Below are 14,387 nucleotides of genomic sequence, written 5' to 3' on the forward strand. Positions count from 1 at the left end.
AGATTTATCAATCACTTGCTCTTTGGGAAAATTTCCACTAAACCTCAAAGGTCAGGCTATCTCATAGCTGTTTGCTGCAAGTTTCTTGCATCTATATGTAGTTTTTTTTTAAGAAAGGTTCACTGCTCTTAGTCTGCAATGAGTAATGCTCCATCACATCTGGTAGTTTTGGTTCCCACAACTTATTTCAGCACCAAATTGTTTTGCTGATATATTTTGTTACAAATTTGACAACAGCTGTGCTTATGCTTCTCTGTTTCCAGAGGAATATCAGGGCTTGCAGCCTCTTTATTACATAGATGTAACCCAAGGTGTAAATGAGGGATAGATAAGAATTATTTCTGCTAGTATTTAGTTCTGTTGGCACAAGAGTAACAATAGTAATACAGCTATATCTTCCGTGCTGTATGCAAGTTGTCATGTGCTTACTTTGTACCACTGTGCACTTGATACTATTGTCGTGGAAACAGCCATAAAGCTGGAGGGTCTGTTAGGCTTAGCTGTGCTCCCTGTCCTTTTTTGTACCTTGTTTTAGACTCACGAATGCCTCACTTGAGGTATACTTTCAAATGTGACTTTAGTGATGACAGTTAGTCACTATAATCTGCTCTGTAGCCAGTATGAATTCTATGCTATGTCTTTCAGGGTTAAGATACTTCTATCTGTGTGCTGATCTATTTGTTTGGGCAGTTTTTGTTTAAGGTGAATAACTTTTGAGCCCTACCCTGCTTTCAGTTACCCTTTCATTTTTGCATGGCTGCCTGTATCACCCACTGATTTCACCTAGATGATTCCTTCTGTTGAGACACAACTGAACAGTCCATCTGAAAAGGTGAAGGATACTATTCCAGAGTTTCTGCAAAGCCTTCTCAAAAAATCAGGTTTGCTTCTTACTCACTGTAGTTATGATTCAGCTTTCTTTCCATGATCTAGATTCATCTTTTCTTCTGTTAGCTGCTTAATCAGAAGTTAGATATACCCACTGATGATGTCTTAGTGAAACAATCACTTGACTTTAAGTGGTGTATCTTTGCATATCATAAGATTTTTTAGGATGCTGTTAGCTAGCTGGAATCAGAAGGCATACTTTTCATTGGGGCAATTGTGTAATGGCTTATGATGGAGGATTATTTAACATCAGACAGACTTTTACAATCACAAATAAGAGAGTAAAAAGGCTCTTGGCAGTTTTTACTTTACAAGTAAGCTCAGTATATTCACCTCTCAACTAAGAAACATTCAATAAACTTTCACAGGTCTATTCTATTTGTTGAAGATCATAAAATTTTCAATAATGGGTGGTATAACTGTATTTAGTTTCCTGAGTAGAATTGCATTTTCATTCCCCTTTGCAGACTCCTGTATAGATTTGAGAATTTCTGTATAGATGGTAAAAGGGGTATTCGTAACTTGACATCTGAAAAGAAGGGAGTAATGAGTTAATTCAGTAATGAACAATTATATAACGGAACTCCTGTGATCAAGGAGGTGAAACTGAGTCATGCTTCAAGGGTTTGCTAGATCAAAGCTGTGGTTTGGTAGATACTTTTTTCTGCTGGCAGTCCTTGTTTGATTGGATTCAACAGCTTGTGCCTGCCCTTTCTGGGCTGTTTTTTAGTGGAATTGTTGCAACTAGTCCAGTTTCAGTAGGTGGCTCTGCGTTGCAGACAGAGGGTGATGTGAGGTAGGGCTGAGATGCTAGAGGAAGGCAACCCTCTTCAGACAGGACTGCTGTGGAGTGTGAAATATAGCTAATATCTCAACCAGTTTAACCTGCACCTCTAACATGCTTCTGTACCATGCCAATACATATCTCTTGAGGCTGCGGTGGAAATCACTGGTATCCTGTGCTTCAAAAACCACGACTTTTAGGGGAGGGAGAGGGTTTCTCCATGGTTCAAACTGACTTGGGCCTCTGCTGTTATACCTACCTGTGGCAAGTTAACTGGGCAGCACAACTGACTCTGGCTGATCAGTGGTACGAGCATTACTGTGGCCATGAAATAAAGTGGAGCTGTGAATTGATGCTGCTGGAAATCCGCTCTTCTGTGGGAGGCATTTTCCAGGCAGATCAAGTCTGTCTGCTGCAAGGCAATTCTTACACTTGTGCCAGGGGAGCATGGCGTATGGGGATAAACACTGGTAGTTAATGAATGTCATCTTAACTTTGCTTGGCAGTGAAGCATTAACAGGTTGTTTCCAACATGAAAAAAGTTTCAAGGTCTTTATTTTGCTGCAATAAATAATGCAACACTGTTAGATATAGAAAAAAAGTTGCCTCAAGCTTGAGAAACATTTGGGTCTATATAAACCTTTTGGTCCATGATGTTTTGTGCTATTGAGTGTGTTCATTCTTGGGCTATTTGGCTCTCTTAATCTGTGTATAAACTTTCTAGCTAGTTGGTATAATTACTTCTCAGTGAAAGTTGAACCTGGCTGCCTGCTGGAACTCCAGACCTGGAGGTTGAACAAAGAACACCCCCATCTTTGAATTCAGATACTGAAAAACAAATAACTGCTTCTATTTTTAGTGTTAAAGTTTGTTTGGGTTTTTGTTGTTGTTGTGGGTTTGTTTTTTTTTGTTTTGTGTTGTTTTAATTTAGATCTTATTCTACCGTTCCTTTTTAAGTATACGTAGAAAGTTGGTAGTTATTGAAACTCTTCTGCTGTCTTTCTTTGCCATTTTGTGATGTCTGTATTTTCTGGCTTATTTTCTAAAGTAATAAAATGCAGATATTTATGTGAGAAGATTCCAGTCAGGTCCTGCATTAGTGGTGACTGGCTGTGAAGAAAACCAGATAGTTGTACAATAAACCTCCTGATCTTGAGTTTAAAATGTAAAACAAAAGCCCCTAACCCCTGATTTGAACAACTAGCCAGATTAGTGATGTGGTATCTACAAATCATAGGATCTTCCCACCCCCACAAATCCACATGAAGATTACAGCTCAGTCTGCCAGAGCAATTGCTGTCTCTTGAGGTGATGTTGAGACAGCCATTGCAGAGAGTCCCTGGCTTTTCTTGAATTCTGCTACTGAGGCTTTTGATTACAGATAAGAAGGTTGTGTGCCGTTGTGTAATTTTCTTCTTGCTATCAGATCACACACACAAAAATACTCCTTGTGGCAGTAGGGCAGGAGATGGTCCATATTACAACTTTTGCCTTGCTATACTCTGTCCTCTGGCAAAAAGCTTTATAACTTGTCACTTCTGGTTTTTTGGGAGTGACTTTTCAGTGGTAAGCAGTGAGATAATCTACCAGTTAGAGTGCTAACATAGGATGGGGAGGCCCATTTCCATTTCTCACACTGCAAAACCGCCTGATAACTTGCTTCCTTTGCCTCTCTGTTCTCCCCAGTAGAGAGGAAAGATCTACCTTCTTTCAGGGGACTTGACAGGTCTCTCTTCTGTTGTGAAGGCAGCGCTGTAGTTCAGATATGTGGCTGGTTTTCTGTCATACTTAGCTCATTAACTTTTAAATTCCTTGCTGCCAATTTGATATTGCATCAGAGAAAATGTGTTTATACTTGATTCTCAGAGGAAAAGGAATTGCTTGGTTGAGAGGGATGCTTGGAGAGAAGAGTGAGGATGGCCTGCTGCAGTTTCTTCTTTATTAAAATTACAGACCGGTAGCAGAATTTTAATGGTCTTGCAGGATGGATGGTCAGAAGTATTTCTATCAACAGTGCTTGTTTGCTGCTGTAGTAGGGGGTTTTTTGTCACTTTTTTTGATTTATCAGCTTATTGCTGTGGTAAGTTACTGTAACAGTGAAATGGCTGTTTGACAGAATGTGAGATGCTGTTCTACAGATAATAAAGCATTAGTCTAAGGCCAAAGGATTTTTTTCCTCTTGAACTCTAAGGGCCTCTTTAGGGACCTCGGCAGGTGATACCATGTATTTTGTCTTGTGAACACAAGGTGTTCAGGTGAAAAAAAGCTATAGAATAGCTGTCTATTACTATATAGGACTTGATCATACCTGGTCTTCTTTTAAACTGCCTATCTTAACATCTGTAGTTATTGTCTTCTGTATGCTTGTGTCTGTATTGCTCTTACAGAACCAGGTTATTGATATTTAAGGTCCCCAGAAAGTCCCTGGATTTACTAAAGCATCTGTTGTCACTGGAGTGGGAACGTCTGCACTAAGTCCCTCAGCAGTGCAATTTCATTAACAAGAATGTGGAAGCATCAACTTTGAAAAATTGCTGAAGATGCACAGCTTTTTTTTGTTCCCCAGGAAGCTAAGACAAAGTTGGTTTAACTTGTAGTTGGAGTACTTAATTGGGCTCCATGCAGATAACAAGATCTCTCATCATAGGTGGATGGGAGTTTCTTCTATTTTGTTGCATGAATAAGAGAATATTCACAATTTATAATTATATGCATGTCCTGAGACTTGGTGTATATTAATAACTGTCCTGTGACTTTTTCTCCTCCCTTGTTGCTTGGTCTTGCTTTTCTATTAAGATGCCTGTGACTGAAACATTCAAGTTTAATAGATTTTTGTCCTGAAAGAGACAGAATTCCCGTGTTACACATAGACTGTAGGATTTTTCTGAATTAATTCCTGCTTCAAATCCCATAGCTGTGGATAAATATATCCAATCTTGACCAGAAAAATCTAGGCATGAGAAATCAAATAAAAACCTGATGTGATGATGGTGGCTCTTTCTTCCTACTAGTTAATGAGACTCCTAACACGGTACACGTAAGTGCTGGGGAGAGTACAAGGGGAATAGATGTTAGCAGGTTAGCAGCCAACCCACGCTTCCTTAAATAACACCCCCCAGAATCCTAGGGTAGGGAAAGCATTGGTCTAGTCCTGGAGTGCATGTCTTGTGTTTTCAATTGGACTCTTGTAAAATTAAGAGTGTCTTATGTCAGCTTCCAATTTCAGCTGCTGGATCTGGGTATGTCTTTGAGAAGTTGTTTTTCCTGTTCCTAGATGTGTGTTGTGGTTTTCTCCATTCCCCTCCTGCCCCCCCCCCCGTTTTGAAGTAATGTTTAATTGCATTTGCTTTGGTAAGCAGCCTCTGTGACCTGACCTTTTTGTTATTTACTGTTCTTCCTGTCTTTGTATCTCCTGCAAATTTAGTGACTGATTTCTTCCAAGTCACTGACTAAAATGCTAAATGGCACAGGGCCAAAACCCAATACCTGATGAACCTCACTAGCAGCGGTTTCCCATTGACACCAACATTTCAAGAGCTGTCACTTAATCGATTTTTAGTCTGTTTTATCTATCTGGCTGATTTTTGTTTTGGTGTTTCCTGTTTGTGGTGGTTTGTTCTTGTTTTTATTTGTTGTTTTGGTTTAGTTTGGGTTGTTTTTTTTTTTTTGTTTTTTTTTCTGGTTAGTTTTAGTGAAAATGTGCTGTACCAGCCCAAAAATGTTACATAAATCTAAAAATATTATATCAAACATGTTACTGTCATTTCATCAAACTTTTAGTTTCTTAAAAGTCAGATTGAATAAGATCATTTTTGCAAGCCCATGTTGATTTGACACTATTTTTGCTGTTAATTCCTCAGTAGTCCTCTGAGCTGTTCTGTGGTTTTGAAAACCTTTTCCAAGTTGAGACCCCATTACTTATCTGTTTAATGTTTTGACATTTCAAAGGGGTGATTTTTTTTTTTTTTTTTCCCCAGCTCATTGGAACTTTCTCAATATTCCAAGACTTTCTGGAATTAAACACTGCTGCAAACATTCTTTGAGTAACTCTCATGAAAAAAAAAAAATTATCACCTTCATAGCATTTTAAGACTGCTAACTTACAAATGTTAAATAACATCACTTTGACAGATTTTGTTGAATGATTGCATGCTGTTCTATTAAATGTTTGTTAACATACTACCATATTATTATAGAATATTTTTTAGGTAATATGCATACGTGCCATCTTTTCTTGTTCATTTGTTTTTTGTTTTTGTTTTGTTTTTTGCTTACTGTGTGTGCATTTCTTTGCTCTGACCTCTGTAACATTTGTGAATTTTGACTTATGGTCTCTGCCCTGTATCCCTCTGCTCCTCTTCCAACCTATTCTCTCCTCTTGGTGCTTTCACTCTTAGTCTCATTGTGGCCTCAGGCTTTTTGGCTCTTGTTCCGTTTTTTTATTTACTCATTTTTTCTCAAATTAACAAGTCAGTGTTTTTTCCCATGATATTGTTCTCAGGGTTTCTAGTAAAAAGTTCTTAAATTGTTAAGAAATTGAAACAAAAGATATAGACAACTATTGTTTTAATTGATTTGACTCAATTTCCAGCTTTTTGAAGTTGTCCTTTTAAAGTGCAAATTGCTATATGTTGGATTGATTGTTTATTGTAAATAAATGCTGATGAATCAGTTGTCTTATTGTAGACCTATTGCAATAGAAAATATCTACTATACTTAACTACTGCCTTGGCTAGTACTTATTTAGTCTATTGATCTAGTTTGCAAATTGATATTCATAGATTAAATTGATATTCACAGATTAGGGCTGAAGAGTTGATAACTGTATCTTGTTTTTTATTTTCCCCCTTCAGAGCCCTTCTGTGTTGATTTTTTTTTTTAAATTTATTTATTGTTTTTTGGAGCTCTTTAACAATTTATGTAATAGTAAAAATGGGTTGTAGCCTTTTTTTTCTTTACTACCCTCAAAATTCTTTGACTTCTAGTCAGTGGTACAAACTTTACTGCTTTGACTAGATACGTGTGTAGGGCTGACATGTAGTGAGTATTAAAGGATGTGTTTGAGCGGTTCTGTCACAGGCTCTGTCAGTGGCAGTCCAGAAATGCATGCCTATCTCCTCCTGAAGATTTCTAGAGGGGAGAATGTGTCTTTGACTAATCCACATTGCTAGACATCAGCCAGTAAAGTCCTCTCTTGAACTATCAACATCTCTAATACTGTTATCTCAAGGAGCCTGGTAGCTACTTAATCATTACAAGTGCTTTCAGTTTTAAGGTAAAAGATGATAGGAGGATCTGACTGGATTTTTTTTTTTTTTTTTTTTTGCAAAGCTTGAAGTTAAACTGTTGTGTTTAAACTGTTGTCTTAGACTGTTAAGAAACTATAATTACAGTTTGAATTTATGACAAAATATTTGGTTACAGAAGGGAGGATGAAAATAAAACTGTTTAGGTGCAGACACAAAACTAGTGAAATTTGACCATGCTGAAGACTGCATAGTCAACGCTCCCTTTTTAGTTTCAATTTCTGTGCTTGTTACTCTTAGCATAAAAATGGCACATCCATATTTTAATTTTTGTCAGAGGACATCTTGGAGAATAATGTTTCTTAAATATTGCTTTCTTTTTAGAGCTAACAATTGCTACACACTTATTATTTCACAACCTCTGCATTCAAAAAGTTACTCTATCCTTGCTTCAGTACTAAGTATTTTCTTTATTTCATGGGTTTTTTTGTTTGTTTGTTTGCTAATTCTTCACTTGCTGGAAAGCCTTTTGAGAGAGAGACAATATTTTTCAGTTTGTAAATGTATTTTTTAAAAAAGCAAAAACTTTTTTCTCTAAGTTTTTACACTAACACCCAAAAGACATTTTTCCTTTTATAGGTCACCAGTAACATTATAGGGGTTAAATGTATGGCTGCTTTAATTGTGAGGAATGTATCTAAAGGAAAGCACTAAAATTTTGGGATCTTCATCCCTTTTTCTCTCTTCTAATTCTGTTACTCTTGCAACTTTTCCACTGGCCCTGCTCTTTAGCTGCTGTGAACTGTCAGATACTGAAACATAGATGATAAAAATATAGAAACTGGAATTTAGCAGAGGCAGCCATGTTAATTTTTGTTCCATTTGAAATGCAGGAAAATATCATCTGCCAAATGGAAAAGGACAATCGGTGGGAAAAGAAATGTTCTTTTCAAGCTTCTAAGAGCAGTGACAATGGAGAGAAAAAATACTATAAAAAGTAGGCAGCTCCTTTTTCAAGATTTTGTTTTCAATGTATTATGCATGATTAACTGTACACAGTTGCTCTTCTGGAGTCCTGAATGACCGAATACTACATCGCAGTGCTTACACTGTCTTTACTGCATTGCACTTTGCATTTGGGGGGGAATAGGGCTCAGCTTCATGGCAGTTTTGCCAGTCTTTAGTATAATTTTTGAATACATTCATACTTCCCTTATTTGCCTTTTTTAATGTCAAGCATTGCACATAAGATGTTCTGCTGTTGCTATGCAACTGCTAAATCCAATATTTAATATTAATAAAAACGGAGTGGCATTAGCATCACTGAGAACAGTGGGCTAGCAAACTATGATTGTACAATATCCAAGCTGTAAAACTTGGCAGGGACTTCAGTGTGCGATTGCATGCATGGCAAACTGTGGGGCATGAGTCATTGACAGTTACTATTTTAAGAGTGGTGAGTTTGAGTAAAATTTCTGAGCTCTCTTGATTTTAATTCTTATATATATATGTATATATATATATATATATATATAAAAAAATATATTTTTTAAAACGGAAACATAAAGAATGAGGTTGGTTAGCTCTTTTCCTTAAGGTTTCATTTCAGATACAAATTCTGAGGGGTCGCTACCCATAAAAGAGTCAGTGTTATAAACCTATGGGTCAATACCCTGATTCTCCTATTTTTCTTCTAGGTCAGGTTGGTCGGCCCTTTCCCACTGTTCCTGCCACTTCCTGAAGCCTGAATTGGCTTTTTTTGGAGGCAGTGCTACTTCTCTGCCTGACAAGGTGCTGTTCAATGGGATGTCTTTGCAGTTTCTCCTCTTCCACCTTGTTTTCTGATCTTTCCCCTGTTTCTCTTTACTCTTGACTGCTATTTCACTGTCACTCTCTCACCTTTTTTTTGTTCTCCACTCAGTGCTTTCTGAGATTAGATTTTTAGTATCAGCCTCTGATAGGCATTAGATCAAGGATGGTGATGTGCCCTGGCAATGCTTTGGCCATCTACATTGTGCTTTGGCCATGTAATCAGGCTCCAAATTCTGTAGGATCCTCCATCTGATATCTAAAGATGTTAGTGCACTGGCACTCTTGCTGACACCCAGAGGGATTGTAAAGCTACTTATTCTTTCCTTTTCAAGACTGATGTCCAGAAGATAACTTTGATATTAGATCTGTATATAGTCAGAGTTATTTCAGAATTACTGCTCTTTTGCAATGTAATAACTGATTTCCTTCATAGCATGTGATCATCTACATTTCAACTGGTTTTGTAAAAGGGCCATTTCAGGTGGTTTATCTGTCCCTGATTCACCCATGCAAGTTTCTGTAAATTTAAAACCATATTTTTCTGTCTTAATTTTTTTTTTTTTATTGCTTCTTCTGCCTCAAAGATTTAGGCAAGTGGGAGAAGCTGCCCCTAGCTATATGCAAATCATTATTAAACCTACAAAGCAAAAGTATTAAGGGGGGGGGGGGGGGGGGAGAAATACAGCAAACTATAGTCTTGAGTTTTATGATCATATTTGGAGTACATTTTTATAATCAGGTGGAATTTGTCTGTCCTCCTTAAAGCAGTCTTTGTGCTTCTCATATTCATTCTGCCAACCTGTCTTCTCACAGTATTGGGTAGTTAATAGCTCTGTAGATTTTACTGCCAGCAGGGATTTAGTGTAATATTGATTTAATATTTCCAAATAATGGCAGTAATGTTGGTAAAGGTTTTTCCTCTTTTGGAATACACTAAAATTGGTTAAATTTATTTTAAGTGAGGCATAAATCATGGTGTTGAAGTAAATTGGACTGTGTATCTTAGATGTGGATCTGTGATTGGAATTTGGTTCCTTCGTAGCATGGTACTACTGAATCCCTTTCCTTTGATTTTTTTTCTCCTCAAACCTGTAACTCTTCAGGAAACACTGATTCTAACATTTGCTGAAATTCAGAAAAGTAACTGAATGCCACTCAGATGGAAGAATATATTTTTTTTAATTTGGAAAACATACCTTATTTCAGTTTGGAGGCTTAAGCAGGAGAATTTTTTTCATATAGAAATTACCTGGTCACATTGTAGAACCTACAACTTCCTATTTTATTTTAAAAAGGGTTTATTTCAATGTTGTTCTTTGGTTTTAACCTAGCTGTTTACAAAAGTACAGGAGTCGGTGGACTCTAGATTGTGCTATGATTTGTCAGTAGTTCAGTCATCACAATTGACCCATGCATCTTGTAATACTTAGAGAAAACACGTTGAGCTCTGTTCTTGGAACAGATAAATATAGAACTGCTATTGTGAATATTCTTGTAGTGACGTACTTAATCTAGAAAGCTAACAATTCTTTTATTTGCTTTTAGGGTTTGAAAGTATTCTAGAAGGCCTGTTTGGACCTGGATTATTAAAAGATCTCAGTTTGTTTAAAGGTATTCAATCTCTATGTTTGTATCTTGTTCTGCATTTCTAATGACAGAAGCAGCCCCAGCTCTGCCTCTAGAAAATGTGTGTTACCGTGGTGATTTGTGCTTTTTTTTTTTTTTTTCCCCCTCCCCCAGGCAGTGCTCACAGTTAGTTTCATATTGGCTAAAATTACTAATGAGTGTGCGTTCATCTTTATGTAGCTGGGAGTGTATTTGGCAGTGCTCAGAAAAACAGATTTGTTGTGCATAGATAAAATGTATACTGTTTGGTAATCTGGGGATTTAGAAAAACGGCCGAAATGAAGCCTGCATCCTCAGAATGCAGGCAAGAATGTTGTGAAACAGGTATTTAATTCGGCATTTCTCTTTTGGCTCCAGTTGTGTCGCGGTTTATGAATATGAAGTAATTTGCTATTCCTCTGATTTACAGACTGTGAGCCTGAAGGTGTTTCTGATTGGTCTTTTGATGAAAATTGTCTTTTCTGCTGCCTGAGAAGAGAAAAAGTGAAGGTAACAATGCAGATGTGTGAAGCTAGTAGTTGTAGGGGAGGGACAAAGGGAGGGAGTTTGCTGTTCCTAGTTAACTGAACAGAAAATCTGCAACCTCCTACCCCTTTCCCCTCCTTCGGAAAAAGGCTTTCTGAATTAAAATAATGTGAGTTAATGAACAGACTTGCTTCTTTGCAACTTTTTCTTTGTTGTATGTGATACAGATTTTTTTTTTTTTTTTTCCTGTGTAGTGGCTCTTTCTGTTTGGTGTTTTTTGTTTGTTTTAATTTTTTTTTTGGTTGTTTTTTTTTTTTTTTTTTTGAGTTCTTTGTAAGAGATCTTGTTGGGATCTTGAAACCCTTCCCAAGGGAGTCAAACTGTAGCTTGTACATGTTTACTACAGACAGATGCTGGGCTTATCTTCGGTATGGAAATGTGGTCCATTTTAACAACCTAGAGTCCTGTTCTGTATCTTGGAATCTCTTGCCCTGTGGGCCATATCCTCTTATTCAAAGACTCATATCTATTGTAGATTTTATACTGTGCTTGTTTATAACCAAGTCAGAGCCTAAATGTGGACAAGTTAGCTTTGCCAATATAATAAACTTGTAGTTTGTTTTTTTTAACGAGATTATAGCTGTATAGGAAACAAAGGCTACCATGCTATATGTGACTATTGCTCAGCCCATGTGTTGAAATTATGATTGTTCTATAGCATACGAAGGAAGGCTTATCTGTCTTGGCAAAACTTTGTTTGCTGGAACTTAACTCCTCCTTCTTCCTACATAATGTAAAATAACATGCAGGGTGGATCTCTATCAATTTAGGAATGAAACAAAAGCACTCTTTCCTCTGCAGCAGCCAACATGTATGGTTGCATGTGTTGTTCATAAAGGAAATACTTTGTTGACACTGATACTTGCCATGTTGCCAGTTTATCCTTGGTTTTGTATTACAGTTTTTTTGGAGGGTTAGGAACACTTGCGTTTAGAACAGATGTAAGGCATAACACTTCCTTTTATTGAGACTGACAGCAGGTAAGGTGTGTATGTATGCTTATGCTGTAAGGAGTTCTATCTTATTTGACTTATGTCATCTTATAAAAAAGACAAAATTCAGTGTTCAGCACAGCTGTAGTTAGGCCATTGAATTGATTCAGAAATTAATTTTGTAGTGCAGTCAGAGACAGGTCATAGTCTGGGAGGATCTAACAGTATATGGGTAGATCTTCAAAAAGACTGTTTATATCTCAGTTATCCTCATAGGTTTACAATAACTAAAATAAAGCTCCTGAAAATTGGTGATTGTTAGGTGAAGACAAAATTAAGAATACAAATGTTCACTGTACAGTGTGCTAATAAGTTATGGTCGTCTTGGCCTTTTCAAGCTTCTATACAGCCTTTAGTCAAAAGCTGAGATATCACTGTTTATATTTTCCAGTACTTTGCTAGGCTTTTCTTTCTAGTTTCACATAGTAGAGTGTAACCCATGATTGTGACTATCACTAGAAAAACTAGTGATGTATTCCCTATGTTAGTGGTAGTTATCATTTACGTTAAGGTTCCTCACATGGTTTCCCATTGTACTGTATGGTGGCCTTTAAATGAGTGAAAGAAAAGATGCAGATGTGGTCATATCCGGTGTCCTCTGTGGTGTTTTGACATCAAGGGTCTAAGAAGATTTTAGGATTGCATGCAGATAGATACAGAATGCAGCAGGGGTGTGCAGCATCGCTAGGTACGAGGCAAATGGGAAGGAGGTTATAAGTTCTGATCAGGCTAGACAGAAATGTGAGCTAAAGGCTATGGCAGTGTCAGTCAGCAACCATGAGCTTGGGTAGAATAATTTTTAGAAATAAAACCCAAGCAGTTTCTATCACTTTACATTTCAGTAACCAAAAATACCTGTTTAAACCATTTTTCTTATAGCTGACTGATAAACAGGGACAGCAAAGAGAGCTTTGTACACATGGTTGTTTGCTGCATGATCAGGAATCACTGGCTGGGGGAGTGGGGAGGAGGGTGAACCGGTCCATTCAAATCATGTGACTTTTCTGTTAATCCTGGTGATTCTCCTCATGTTCTGCATGGGGCTTCTTTGAAGTATGTAGCTTTTTTTTTAGGTGTGTTTTGTTTTTTGTTTTTTCTTTTTCCCCACAGTCTTTATATGAGTTCTGTTGGGTTTGTGGTTTTGGGGGTTTGGGTTTTTTTGTTTGTTTTTTGTTTTTGAGAGAATAATATAGCTCCTTTTAGAGCTAGTGAGTTCTTTTATGTCAGCTGAGAGAGATGGCAGTGTGGGAGTGCTTCCTTTTCTCTGTGGGTATGCCGAATTGCAGCATTGCTGGCTGTTGTTGCTGATGTCATTAGCTTGCAATACAGAGTTAAATATGACTTTTATGGGAGCTTTCAAATAGTATGGATTTAACATCATAACGTGAATTAAAACATTGGAGACTTAATTGTTACAGAAAGGTTTGTAACTTCATTTGGTATTTAGCTAAATGATGGACAGTCTACAGCTGATGGACTGAACTAAATTGGAAATGCTACTAGGTTGTCTGACATCTCCTTTTAATATCTGTTTGATATCTTTAACTCTTCTTAGGGAGTTGCAGGCTTAGTCTTGTAACTGCTAAAACTTGTTTCTTCCTGTACATAAAGTGGTAGCAGTTGTGCTTTCTGTGGCACATCCTCTATTCTGCTTTTTTTATTGTTCCTGTGCATCGTTTTATGTTTTTAGGAAAAGAACTGTGGAGGGTGGGATGATTTGGATTTGTGCTTGTATACTGCTGAGCTACAGAATGCAGAATTAAAAGTTTTGTAATTAATGTTGTAGCTGGGAGCAAGATAGCCGTAACCCATATATTACAACAATGTGAGGCTGTGGCTGACTTTTTTTCTTTTTTCTCCAATGAGTACATCTCTACCAATACCCCCTTTTGGATTAGTGGAATAACTAATCAGTGTACTTGATTTTTCACCTTTGACATGTAGGTACCTGGTCTGACAAGTTCAAAACCAATAAACATCCTCAGGGTTTTTTTTCTGAATTTCATTTGCCCTTAAGAATTAACTGAAACTTAGGAGACAAGTAGTTGTGCTTAAGGAGAATCAAGTTCTGGACTGCAGGATGAGAATTGGAGGTCAAGATTAGTTTATTGGTAGAGCAGTTTAAGGGGAAAAAAAAGCTGTGCTTGCTCTCCCACCCATTTCAGTGATGTTGGTTCTTGCCTTTGCAAGCAATCAAATTCAATTACATGAATTCTTCAAATGATGGAGAACCATCTGCTGAAGTATTCTGAAAAGATTATTTTATTTGTAGCAATAATTCTACTTGCAAATACTGACAAATGCATAGATTTTTTTGGCAGTCAAAATACAAGACAGCTTTTGATAGAGAAGTGGACTTAAGTATCTTAATTTGAAAAGGATAATCTAATACAGACAAAGTAGGGAGCTAAAATCTTCCCAGTCATAATTTTTGCCCAAATCCAAAGGGTTATGTGCAATAATGTAAAGCTTTTAGAAATTGGAATTTTTGTCTTCCGTCATATAATGCAGAAA

General features: G+C 37.1%; 1 protein-coding gene across 5 annotated transcripts in view; it reads left to right on the plus strand.

The window, feature by feature from the left end:
- LCOR (ligand dependent nuclear receptor corepressor) overlaps positions 1-14,387 on the plus strand; it is an 81,324-nt gene that overhangs the window by 21,304 nt on the left and 45,633 nt on the right. For all 5 annotated transcript variants that reach the window (XM_042789487.1, XM_042789702.1, XM_042789535.1 and 2 more), the window contains 2 exons: positions 10,276-10,341; positions 10,766-10,845. In XM_042789487.1, coding sequence (XP_042645421.1) covers positions 10,276-10,341; positions 10,766-10,845 — 146 coding nt within the window. The remainder of the gene's footprint in view (positions 1-10,275; positions 10,342-10,765; positions 10,846-14,387) is intronic.

The sequence above is a fragment of the Tyto alba genome, unplaced genomic scaffold, assembly GCF_018691265.1.
Source record: "Tyto alba isolate M040663 unplaced genomic scaffold, T.alba_DEE_v4.0 Super-Scaffold_1, whole genome shotgun sequence".
Taxonomy (NCBI): domain Eukaryota; kingdom Metazoa; phylum Chordata; class Aves; order Strigiformes; family Tytonidae; genus Tyto; species Tyto alba.